The sequence below is a fragment of the Bos grunniens genome, chromosome 8 (genome assembly GCF_055505025.1).
Source record: "Bos grunniens cultivar Pamir isolate PY7600 chromosome 8, Bosgru_T2T1.0, whole genome shotgun sequence".
Lineage (NCBI taxonomy): Eukaryota > Metazoa > Chordata > Mammalia > Artiodactyla > Bovidae > Bos > Bos grunniens.
Window position 1 is genome coordinate 25,183,941 of NC_141172.1, and position 13,545 is coordinate 25,197,485.

Below are 13,545 nucleotides of genomic sequence, written 5' to 3' on the forward strand. Positions count from 1 at the left end.
TACTCACTCTCCCCTAGAGGAGATCTGTTTAAGGTCAATATATTCAGCAAAAACTTGGAAGGGAGAGCAGGGCTCAATCAGGAAGGACAGTTATTTGCTGTGACCTCACATTGTGAACAGAGAAGGCAATGGCACCCCACTCCAGTACTCTTGCCTGGAAAATCCCATGAATGGAGGAGCCTGGTAGGCTATAGTCCATGGGGTCGCTAAGAGTCAGACCTGACTGAGAGACTTCCCTTTCACTTTTCACTTTCATGCATTGGAGAAGGAAATGGTAACCCACTCCAGTGTTCTTGCCTGGAGAATCCCAGGGACGGCCGAGCCTGGTGGGCTTCCGTCTATGGGGTCGCATAGAGTCGGACACGACTGAAGCGACTTAGCAGTAGCAGCAACACATTGTGAATGACTGAAAACAGAAGGTGGTTAGTATGGTAGCTGAGGGTCCAGGGAGAGCGAGGTAAAGGAATTCGCCAGGGGTGTCACATTAGGTACCCTACACAGATGAGCAGAAGCTAAGAAAAAGCTTGTGCAGTGGGGTGTTGACCCGTCGCTGAGTGCGGCATCTCCCTCTGTCCCAGTGCTCAGTCACTGCCAGACACACACAGTGGTGAACATCCAGGCCTCTGGCTGTGTCTGCCAGCTATGGTAATGATGGGATCTTATGAGGAAGAAAGAAAGTGAATAAAATTTCTAAGACAAATGACACTAAAAATGACAAAGCAACTCTGAAAACAAATAAGGGGCCCAAGACCCACAACTGAGTATCAAAATATAAAATGGTCTTAATTATTTCCTGCAGGGCTTTTTCCAGTGGCACTAAGATCCCCAGGACAAATGAAAACTGAAAATGTGAGGAAGCACACATTACCAAAGTTGCAGTCATCTCCAAGCTCTCTTCCAAACTTGAGCATGGCCTCTGCCAGCAGTGCCTCTGCCTGGGGGTAACCTGGCCCTTTCTCCTGGCCACGGATTTTCGACATGGTGTTGATCATGCTGAGTTTGGCTCTGGAAGCTGCAGGCAAAGAAATAAGAGACTGTCAAAGTAGGCAGTGTGATGTAGGAAAAACAGGGCTGGGTAGAGAAGCAGGCCTTGAGCAGACTCTAAACCAGTTCAGCTACTGAAAACTGTACCTTCACCAATGTCCTCATCTATAATATGTGCAGGTTGGTCCACAGATAAAACACAAGCATGCCCTTTTCATCACTAAACTCTCCCTTTCTTTCAGAATCTCATGAGGAACTTAACAGCAAAAGCAAAGCTCTCCAGGTGAAGGTCCCATCTTTGTGTCCTCCTGCCCATCTTCCCATGTCTTCTCTTCACTGCTGTGGTCATGCAGTTCTTCTGTGGACCTGGGAAAGCACTTAAAAACCATGGGGTTATATGATCTCTAAGTTCTAGGATTCCACTTTTATATTTCAATTCTAAGAGCCTATGGACTGAAGTAGGAAATTCATTGTTAATTCTTGCAACGTGGGCCTTCTGCCATGTTTCACTTAGACCACGTATAAAATAGAACTATTTGGAAAATCACTTCTTTACTAAGATTATGACAGTAAACAGACCCATGAAGAACAGAAATACTGTGTTCATTAAAAAGACTTAATTACTTCACTTGAACATAACTGCTTCGGAAAATGAGTTTTGTGCCACAAAGACAGCATTTCAATTTCTTTTTTGCTTTTATTTTTATAGGACAAGTGCCTAGAAGGTAAATCCAGTTTTCATGGAAGAAACAGCTTTATTAGGACACTGTTAGACCCAATGATTAACTTGATGCTATGGTTTTTCAGGTTCATTTTCAGAGTTGGGACTGCATATTAATGTAGGATTCCATCTGCAGGGCAACCCCTTACAGAATCCCAGCTAATGCATACACTTCCAGTATTTAGTGGCTGACATTTCATCTTGAACATTAGGTTCAAATAGGGTTTTATTTAAACTTTGGGCTTCAAAGGTTGAATCTGGAGACAAGGAGAATTATTATGAGAGGATCCCCTTCTAAGCCTGTCCCAGGGATATTATAATGGACAAGACACCTATGGTCTCTACCTTAACAAAGCTTACAAGGTACCATCTATTTTAAAAGCAATTAGAGTGAAGCATATATACTAAATGTCATGCAGGGAGATTATAGCAAGTCACAAAAATATAGCAACACCCTAGTTTGTATGGGTGGGCCCTGCAAAGAAGGTTTTGGGGGAGAAGCATCTTTAAACTTTGAGTCACATAATGATTAGCAGTGAGTCCTGCTAATAGCAATGTGCAAAGCCTGGTGGTACCTGGAAAAATATAAGAATATAAAATTCACATTTTCTTTACTCCTCATAGAAAAGTGTATCATACATAGTTTTAAAAACTGAAAATGTCATATGAAAACACATTTTTTGGGGGGAATAATATCATTAGAGTTTATATTCAAAGATTTTTCTACAATAAGCCTTATTTGAAATCCAGGAAAGACAGAGTCCCTGACAATGTACTCATAGTACAGTGAGGCATCAGATACACAACAGGGGCAGCAAATATGATAAATGCACCACACACACGGTATCAGGGGAACACAGAGAAGGAATAAGAGCAGCACGAAGAAAACTGAACTAAGCAGACACCAGACAGTAAGAGGGAGCACATGAGTAGAAGGAAAGAAGATAAATGGAGATGAAACAAACAGAGTAAGGAAACCACACATGGTGGTTAATCCTTTCAAATCCTGTTTTGACCATTTCACACTCTAAAGATTTATTCCTTTTAGGAAAGCTGGTTACTGATTTGTGCTTATATCTTGGTTCTGCTGAGAGCTGTCTTCTGGTAAGTAATTACCTGGAGTAATTGTAATAGTTAAATATACTGTAGCTGATTTCCAGATTCATCATTTTGAATGTCGTTCAATTGTGAAGAACTTTATTCTTCCACTAAGTACTTAAGAATATCTTAAATATGTTCTACATTTTCATGCTAGGGGGGAAGAAAACCATGTTCTGTTAGTTTATCTATTCTGTTAGTTTATCTATTTCTTCAAATGAAAATATTTACCTAGTGATCCATATATTTGGAGAAATGGGCTTTTAAATTTATTCACAACTATTAAGTATTTTTAAGACTCTCGGATTAGTAAGCTTCTGTGTTCTTGAAAAACATCATCAGATCTCTAAACTTTTTTTTTGCTTCACAAATTTGCGTGTCATCCTTGTATAGGGGCCATGCTAATCTTTTCTGTGTTGTTTCAATTTTAGTACATATGCTACCAAAATGAGCACTAAATTAACCATTTTTAAGTGTTAACAAGGGTTTTTAAATGATTTTTAAAAGCAGTACTTTAAGAAACAGAGAGGAAGCCTGGAAATTACAAATTGAAGACATTAGAATTCCTATAATCTCAGTCTAGATAGCATCACCAAGTTGGATGTGCTCCTAGGCACCTTTCTCTTGTCTGCTGCTGCTAAGTCGCTTCAGTCGTGTCTGACTCTGTGCGACGCCATAGACGGCAGCCCACCAGGCTCCCCAGTCCCTGGGACTCTCCAGGCAAGAACACTGGAGTGGGTTGCCATTTCCTTCTCCAATGCATGAAAGTGAAAACTGAAAGTGAAGTCACTCAGTCGTGTCCAACCCTCAGCGACCCCATGGACTGCAGCCCACCAGGCTCCTCCATCCATGGGATTTTTCAGGCAAGAGTACTGGAGTGGGGTGCCATTGCCTAACTCCTTTTCTCCATATTATCTTTATGTTTGCCATACCTTTAGTTTTTCTTTCAAATCGTTACCATCTCTGTAACTCGGCCCCCATCTTTACTGTCTCACCTTCACTATTCTAGTTCAAGTTGCCCCCACTAAGTTTATTGCAGTAACAGCTTCTTAATAGCAACTTCTCCCCTGGCCCGTGAAAGCAGGATACTGGTATGTTGCTCTGCATATCTCCTAGACAGAATTAGCATAAAGCGGTACATGCAGCAGATGTGTAACCCTGACTGCTGAAGGAAAGAATAAATGCATAAACAGACTACCTTGGAAATTCATACATGATCATGGCCATGGTTTCCATAAGCAGATGCTGCTCGCCACAAATAGAGAAAGCCTATGCACAGAAATGAAGACCCGGTACAGCCAAAAAGAACTAAATAAATTATTTTTAAAAGCTTTAAAAAACCATTTTATATTTTAATTATATGAGCATATATTACTTCCATTATGAAGAACTAAATTTAACATATTTCCCACTTCCTTTTCCAGCAGGAGACCTAATTTAGTCGTGGAACTGGATAAACAATACTCACAGTATCTTCATAGTCCAGGCACTACTCTAACCTCATGGGTCTTTCCACTAAAAAGTTCTACTGAAAACCATATTCAGTGGTGCAAAGAGAATTGGCTAGGAAGAGAGAAGTTCATGAGGATTAACAGGTGAAATGCCATCAAGGAAAAAACCCTCAGAGGCAAGGTCTCAGTGAGTCCACATGTAGGTGATTTCTGGAAGGAAAGGCATCAGGTGAACTGAAACAGCAGGAAGTGACATCAGGGTGATCAGCAAGGCTGATGCATCCCCCAGAGGGCTTCCGCTGCTTTGCCTTCTGCTAAGAAAGGGGGTGGGGAGGGCAGTTTCTTTTTTGTCCTCAAAAATCCAGATTATCTGTTTAGGAAGAGAAATAGGGGCAGCCAAAGCTCAATCAAATCAGCTCCTGACTCTAAAGCGTCATCCGCAGCATCCCTTGACGCGCTTTTTAATTCTGGGCACAGCCGAAGGGAAGTCAAAGCTCTGCTGAGAGTAAAACAGAAGCTCTCGTCACGCTGCCAGATGGACTTATTCTCCTCTGACCTAAAAGTGGTGTCCCTATGAGTCACTGCTCAGTCTCTCCTAAGTAACCAGCATGGTAACTAACTGGAATGTGGAAAACCCAGAACTTCTGCTAAATCTAAATTTTAAAAAATTCACTTATTAATTCAAATGAACAGAAAAACAAACCATTAGATCTTGTCTCTCATGAAAAGCAGCATAGTACATTAAAATACACATTAGTTTTGGCTCATTCGAACAAAGGAAAAAAATCCAGGCTTCAAATCTTGCTAGATATGTATCCCTGAACATCAATTCTTTCTGAAAGCAGTTATCAAGATTCAGTGATAAACAGCCAGAAGAGTAACTAGCACACACACACACACACCCCATAGGCACTGGAGACAGGCGAAGGCACCCCTTTCTACCTTCTGTGTTCTTTTTCTAGGGGAGTGTGTGTGTGTGCACGTGCGCGTGTGCATGCACACGTGTGCGTGGAGTGTCCCACCACCAACCTGGTTGTAGGGGAAACTATATTTCCCAGAGCCTCTTCCCTGCATGTTTCCAAGCTAGAGCTACTCCAAAGTGAGGCTGTACAAGATCTGGGAGGCAAAAGTGAAGCAGCAGCCACACACACAAGCCTAGGATGAACCCCAGTTCCAGTGTGTCCTTGAGGTCATACTCTGTACCTAGCTCCTCTTCTCAAATGTTGAGAATGTCGATTCTGGTGACCAAGAGTGCCCCCAGGCCCACCACAAGACTGTGCTGCAGACTCACAGAGGGGGCAAAAGAGCCAACCAGCTTCCACAGCTCCTTCCATGCCAGCTGCCCTTTGCAGTGCTGCTGCCAGAGCTGGGCCTGCCCACCCTCCAGATTCCCAGAGGTTGGTTTGCCTGGGTCAGGGCTGGTCAGTGAACTTTCTCTGATCCTTAACCCCACTTTTTTTTACCTTTACTTACTCAGCTCTTTCTACAAATATATAAGCTCTAGTTCCTTTAATAAATCTCTTAGTCCATAGTATCCACTATGGCTTTGCTTCCCTTACTGAATTCTGACCAATGCGGTGGCTGATGGTCTACTATCTAAACTAACAAAAATTTATGATCTATCCTTGATAGAGCCCTGAAAATAAGTCAATAAAATGACCATAAATATTTTAATTCCACAACTCTGTTTTCAGGACAGACATAAAAGAAAACAACTGTAGGTGGGAGTTAGCTGCTAATAGTGGGAAGAACTTTTCCAGTGGTCATGTATGGATGTGAGAGTTGGACTATAAAGAAAGCTGAGCGCCGAAGAATTGATGCTTTTGAACTGTGGTGTTTGAGAAGACTCTTGAGAGTCCCTTGGACTGCAAGGAGATCCAACCAGTCCATCCTAAAGGAGATCAGTCCTAGGTGTTCATTGGAAGGACTGATGTTGAAGCTGAAACTCCAATACTTTGGCCACCTGATGCAAAGAGCTGACTCTTTTGAAAAGACCCTGATGCTGGGAAAAATTGAGAGCAGGAGGAGAAGGGGACTACAGAGGATGAGATGGTTGGATGGCATCACTGACTCAATGGACATGATTTTGGGTAGACTCTGGGAGTTGGTGATGGACAGGGAGGCCTGGCATACTGCAGTTCAAGGGGTCACAAAGAGTCAGACATGACTGAGCGACTGAACTGAACTGAAGTGGGAAGAACACTAGAAAGGACAGTCAGTTTAACAAGGTGGGATTAAGACACAGACTTTGGAGTCAGATTGTCTGAGTCCAAATTCTGGCTATATTTCTTGCTGGATGATTTGGGCCTCAGTTTCCTCATCGGTAAAACAGTACTTCCCCCTTCTTGGGTTAGGATGATGTAAGGATTAGATGATATAATGTATGTCACAATGTTGGTACATGATAAATATTCAATAAATGTTGCCTATTTTTATGAATATCAGACATGCCAGTAAGTTCCCTGTGGGATTTTGTGTGAATTACTTTACCTCTCTGAGTCTCAGCTTCTTCACTGATAAAAAGGTGAAAAAAAGGAGACAGTTGGATAATTACTAAAACTTTTCCAAGTTCTCTACATAAGGTGATTCTTCTTAGATAAAAGAATTCTCCAAGAAAGCCTTCAGCCACAGGAAAATTCAGCAGTTTTCTTAAGTTGCTAGGACTGTCCATCTTCTTAGAATGACCTTCCCTCCCTATTTGCTCAACACAATACCAGGCACACCTTTTCTACAGTCGTTCCCAATTACCCTTTACCTCTACTGCCTCTGAGTAGACATGACCCTTCCCTCATGTTATATCTCCACCATGCCCTGTATATACACTGCTAGCTCACATGATACTTTATTTCTCTCTCTTCTGCATGTCTGTTTGCTGCTCCAAGCTGAGAAACTACATCCTACTGAATTCTAGCCAGGGCCAAACATATAGTAGGCACTTACTAACTGTGGGCTGAATGATTTTATTTAAAAATTCTGACTTTTTATATCGTTTTCTGTATACATCATTTCTTCTAATCCTTAGAAAAGACTTCCCTGTTCAAAAGCACAACAGTCTCCTATTGTGCTCTGAACAGAGTGAAAGGCTGCTGATAAGATCTAACTACACAGAAACTCTGAGGTCTGAAAGGATGATTTGGGAGAGCAGGTCATGTTGATGGCAATCTGGCTGATGTTTCCCTTACATACAACCAGATTTTAAGATTCGCGAGGCTGCTGGGTCTTTTCATGTCTCCTGACTTCACTCTTTAAAGTGCAGAAGGGTGGGACCTCATTTCCTTTTCCCTCTTATTATTAAAACCGGGTCACAGGAAGCAAGTCATCTCTCAACTACACCATGAAATCCTGCTTTATGGGAAAATGGTAAGAAGCTGATCACACAATCTCCCAAAATCAAGACAGAGGCTCTCATTTTTTCCAACAAAAGAGGGCTCCTATGCTAAATTATAAGCCCTAAGGGGATAAAAAAAGATAAATAAAAATCAATACATAGGGGAACTGGAAACAATTATGTATCCCCCATTACAGAAAAATTATGAATTTGTATTCCCTGAGTGAAGTGAAAATGAAACTCACTCAGTCGTGTTCGACTCTTTGTGACCCCATGGAATTCTCCAGGCCAGAATACTAGAGGGGGAAGCCTTTCTCTTCTCCAGGGGATGTTCCCGACCCAGGAATCGAACCAGGGCCTCCCGCAATGCAAGTGGATTCTTTACCAACTGAGCTATCAGGGAAGCCCTGATTGAAGAGGTATTTCCTAAAAATCAGCTTTCTAAAGATTTTTTTCACTAATTAAATGAACAAAACATTTATTGTCTGAACAGGACTACGACAGAGAGACTCTAAGAGAAATAAGGTCCAGTCTCTGTCCTCATGAGCTTACTGTCTAGTTGGAAAGTGATAGCACGCTTTACTCACTATGATTCCAGGCAGATTCAGGGCATACTGTGAGTAAAGATACAACGTATTCACATCACAGGATAGAGCAATGAACTCTGCCAGAAGATTAAGGCCAGGAAGACTTGGGAAACAGGTGACACTCCAGCTGGGTTTCTGGAGGAGTGAGCTGTAAAGGGAGCGGGATGGGAACAGCCACTCTAGGCATCTGCAGAGTGTGAGCAAAGGCATATGGAAATACCTGGCCCATCTGGAAACTCCAAAGTGTCTGTGGCTGAGGTGCACGGTCAAAGAGAACAAGGTGAGTAGGAACCAGGTAGTGAAGGGCCCTGAACTGCAAGCTAAGGAGCTGAGATTCTCCTATCGAAGGTTGCTGACAGAGAGTTATTTAACATCTAGACAGTCAAAAGGGCTTTAATTCAAATTAAACTAAATTTAGATTTCGGGGAAAAGATTCCCATCATCATTGTAGGAAAAGTGGGATGTGGGAAGGGTCTTCCCCAAATGGGAAGCCACTGGAAGCAGGGAGACCCATGAGAACACTATAATTTAATAGATGAGTCCTAAGGAAACAGAGAAGGGGGAAGGAAATGAACTTTAGAGTCCTGTGGTGGGTAGCACTAACAGGACCAAGTAATTGATTAAGTGTGAAGAGGAAGAGGGGCATTTAAGCTGGTGTTAGGGCAAAGCAAATTAGAATTCTAATGGCGCCCATTAGAATTGCCTGAGGAGGTTTTAAACTATTGATTCCTTCAAAGGTGGTACTGGGTCAACTAGATTCCATAAGAAAAAACCGTGACTCTTAACTCCACCTCATGCTATATGTAAAATTAATTCTGCAGATCTAATTATGGACCCCAACATAGTACAACCTTTAAAAAAAGATATAGGAGAACACATTCCTGACCTGTAGAGTAAGCAAAGATGTCTTAAAACAGGGCACAAAAACACTCTGTCATAAAGAAAAATATTTCTAAATTGGACTATGTTAAAATTGAGTACTTCTATTCAAAAGAAATCATCAGAAAGAATTAAAAGGCAACCAAAAAAAAAAAAAGAGTTAAGATACTCAGAATACATGTATTCAAAACAGGACTTGTATCCAAAACATTAAAAGGAAAAAAAAAAAAAACTCATATAAATCATTAAGAAAAAGATAATCCAGTTTTTTAAGTGGGCAAGAAGTTTGAACAGACAGTTCACAAAAGAAGATATTCAAATATCTAATAAGCATTTGAAAGGGGCTCAACTTCCTTATTCACACATTGAAACATACCCACAGTAATGGTTAAAGCAGAAAAAAAGAAAAAAAACTTAAAAAATATCAAGAGTTCAGAGGATGTAGATGAACTGGAACTCTCAAGTTTTGCTGGTGGGAGTAAGAATTGGGAGAACATTTTGGAAAACAACTTAGCACTATCTATCTACAAAAGCTGAAAAGACACCCTGCTGCTGCTGCTGCTAAGTCATATCAGTCATGTCTGACTCTGCGCGACCCCATAGACAGCAGCCCACAAGGCTCCCCTGTCCCTGGGATTCTCCAGGCAAGAACACTGGAGTGGGTTGCCATTTCCTTCTCCAATGCATGAAAGTGAAAAGTCAAAGTGAAGTCACTCAGTCGTGTCCGACTCTTCACGACCCCATGGACTGCAGCCTACCAGGCTCCTCTATCCATGGGATTTTCCAGGCAAGAGTACTGGAGTGGGTCACCACTGCCTTCTCCGGAAAAGATACCCTATGCCCCAGCAATTCTACTTAAAGGCATATATCTATCAGAAATCAGATCATGTACAAAAATGGGCTATTCAAAATAGCCAGAAAATAGGAATACCCAAATGTGTATCAGTGAGAAAACAGATAAATAAATTGTGCTCTATTCTCACAATGGAACAGCAACGAGAATGAAAGTACTACACCTATATACAGCAAAGACAAATATAAAGTTGAGCAAAAGGAGCCAGATCTGCAGAGTACATGCTCCATGATTCCATTTAAGCAACACTAAAACTGAAAGAACTGTATGGCATTAGAAGTCAGGGCAGCTCGCACCTGGACGGGCACTTGTGGGAGGCCAGCAGTGTACAATTTCTTAGACTGGGTATCTTTACATGACAGTATCAGTTTGCAATAATTCACTGAACTATACACTTAGGATCTGAGCACTATACTTTCTTATATTGTAGCTCAATGAAAAGCTCAGGGGAGAAAAAAAAAAAATCCTTGATGTTTGTGTCCTACTCCCAGATGTCTGAGTAATCGGTGTAACCATCTATAGTTTTTAAAATTCCTTAGGTGATTCTAACATACACCAAGTTTGAGAATACACTGCATTCCAATCTCTAGACTGAATACCTGGCTAGGGGATGATAAAAAATTGACATGATCCTGGGGAGACTCGGGGGAGGATGTATAGAGGCGTTTCAATTTCAGCAGGTACAAAGTCTAACAGAATATCCACAAGATTGGACTAAACATACAACTAAATACATGGGTCTTAAGCCCAAAAGATGGTAGATTATCTGAAATACCTGGATCTTTGTTTTTTCTTTCCCAGTTTTACTGAGATATAATTGGCCTATAACACTGAATAGTTCAAAGTATACAACATAATAATTTGATATATGCATATATCATGAAATGATCACTACAGGAATATGTATCCTCACACAGTTACAAGTTTTTTCTTCTTACAAGAACTTTAAGGACACCCAACTCTCTTAGCAACTTTCAATATGGTATTGAAAAGAATTCAAATCATGTGGTACTGTTAACTATGGTTATCAAGCTATACATTACATCCTTAGAACTTACTTATAACCAAAAGTTTGTACCTTGGCCAGGTTAAATCCCTGGGTCGGGAAGATCCCCTGGAGAAGGGAATAGCAACCCACTCCAGTATTCTTGACTAGAGAATCCCATTGATAGAGGAGCCTGGCAGGCTACAGTCTGTGGGGTTGCAAAAGTGTTAGACATGACTGAGTGACTAATACTTTTTTCCCACCCCCCACCTCTGGCAACAATCTGATCTCTGTTTCTATAAGTCTGGTTTCCTTAGATTTCACATATAAGTAAGAATTTTTTTTGGTATGTATATATACATTCATAACATGCATACTACTCAGTCATAATAAATAAGGAAACACCTGGAATCTTGAAGGCTAGGCCATTAGATAAAAGAGAGAAGGGGAAGAAAATTACCCCAAAATCAAGATTAAACAAAATTCTACAAGTTTTCTTTTTCATCTGGCTTTATATTTGGTAGGTGAGAATACCAAATATATTTGGTAGGTAGCTTTAATTAGAGTCACCATCAATCAGGAGCTTTACCTAAACAATTTAAACTTCATCTTCACAACTATCACCAGCCTGTGGGTCTCACTGCATCATTCCGATTGTGGAGAGAGGACTGAGCTACATTCACAAGGTGAGGAGGTAGAGACTCAGGGAGACAGGAAAATCTGCCCAAGTTCTCCTATGTTACTAGAGGCAAAGACAGAATTTAGACTCCTTTGAAGAGCCAGAAATAACCCCCAACTGCTTTCTAAACTGCTGAGAGAACCATCATTGAAGCAAATGCATGACACTGCCCTCCTGACATGCTGTGCTTACTCCTTTAATATTCTCCTAATTGGGCTCCAAAATCACTGCAGATGGTGACTGCAGCCATGAAATTAAAAGATGCTTGCTCTTTGGAAGAAAAGCTATGACCAACCTAGACAGCATATTAAAAAGCAGAGACATTACTTTACCAACAAAGGCCCATCTAGTCAAAGTGATGGTTTTTCCAGTAGTCATTTATGGATTTGAGAGTTGGACTATAAAGAAAGCTGACCGCCGAAGAATTGATGCTTTTGAACTGTGGTGTTGGAAAAGACTCTTGAAGAGTCCCTTGGACAGCAAGGAGATCAAACCAGTCAATCTTACAGGAGATCAGTCCTGAAAATTCATTGGAAGGACTGACACTGAAGCTGAAGCTCCAACACTTTGGCCACCTGATGTGAAGAACCGCCTCACTGGAAAAGACCCTGATGCTGGAAAAGATTGAAGGCAGGATTAGGGGATGACAGAGGATGAGATGGTTGGATGGCATCACCGACACAATGGACATGAGTTTGAGTAGGCTCTAGAAGTTGGTGATGGACAGGGAAGCCTGGCATGCTGCAGTCCACGGGATTGCAAAGAGTCGGACACGACTAAGAGAATGAACTGAACTGAACTGAATGACCACTATGCCAGGGGACGCCTTATCAAGTCACATGGGACAAATTGTGTGGTTGAGCTCAGGAAGACCCCTGCCCAGTGAGTGCTGCAGAGTCTTTGGAGCACTCTGAAAGGAGGATCTTATCACTGTTGGTATTATTTTCTGAGGGCTTTTTATAATAAAGCTATCATAAACTGGGTGACTTCGAACAGTCTAATTTTCTCACAATTACTGAAGCTTCTTCCCTACACTGACCCTATCCATCTCCTCCATTTGGCTGTTCCTCAGTTGCATCCTTTATAATAAATGGGTAAACATTAAACAAGTGTTTTTCTGAGTTCCAGGAGTCATTTTAGCAAATTAGCAAGCCCACAGAGGTGGTCAGAAGCACTAGAGGCTCAGGCTTGGGACTGGCACCTGAAATAGGGGGTCTTGTGGGAGGACTGAGTCCTTAGCTTATCTGATGCCAACTCCAGATGGACAGTGTCAGAACTGAGTTGAACTATACGATCCCGGGTAGTCAGAGAACTGGCTGGTATGGGGAGAAAAATATACACATACACATCTAGTGTCAGAAGTGTCTGCAGGCAGAGCATAGAGAAAATACAGTAGTTTTCCTTTTACAGCTCTGAAACAGCATGCAGCACACTCATATGAGCACTGAGGCTTTGACAGATATTAAACCTTGCAGAGATTGCTTTTCTAGAAAGGTTTCATAAAATGTCAGGACAAGTGGACCCCAAGCTTGTGAGGACAAGAAAACGTGGTGTGTTCTAAAGGAGTTTGGTCCCAAAGAAAGAGATGGCAGAAGATGGAGTGCTCTTTTACCTAGGCAGGGATGGGGTCGGGGGCGGGGGGCCGGGCGGAAAAGAGAGTCCTGATGTCGGGGTTTTTTTTTAGTTTCATTATCTAGGACTGAGCGACTCAACTGAACTGAACTGAACTAGGATTCAAAATCAAGGTTTACAGCAAGTAGAATTTCTGTAGCTCTGGAAATAAGCAGTCTCTTTGAAACAGGGAGGGGAATGAAGAGTCCCAGCACAAACATGAGCACAGAAAAGGGACTGAAGTCAAGCAGGGTGGTGAATGTGAGTGTTCACTGCAAGGGACAGGGATGAGGGCAGAGTCTGCACCTCATCTTTCTCCTCCCACCAAATGATCATGACAGCGGTGTTTACAAAGAAACCTTTCATAAA

The 13,545-nt window shown here is 41.7% G+C and overlaps 1 protein-coding gene and 1 non-coding gene across 3 annotated transcripts in view; both read right to left on the minus strand.

Annotated features, from left to right (window-relative positions):
- Positions 1-13,545, minus strand: part of SH3GL2 (SH3 domain containing GRB2 like 2, endophilin A1) — a 243,989-nt gene that overhangs the window by 13,512 nt on the left and 216,932 nt on the right. For both annotated transcript variants that reach the window (XM_086414977.1, XM_086414976.1), the window contains one exon: positions 869-1,012. In XM_086414977.1, the coding sequence (XP_086271103.1) occupies positions 869-1,012 (144 nt within the window). The remainder of the gene's footprint in view (positions 1-868; positions 1,013-13,545) is intronic.
- On the minus strand, positions 3,152-3,258 carry LOC147366854 (U6 spliceosomal RNA). The gene has a single exon (XR_015132228.1). It is a non-coding gene; the product is annotated as a U6 spliceosomal RNA (small nuclear RNA).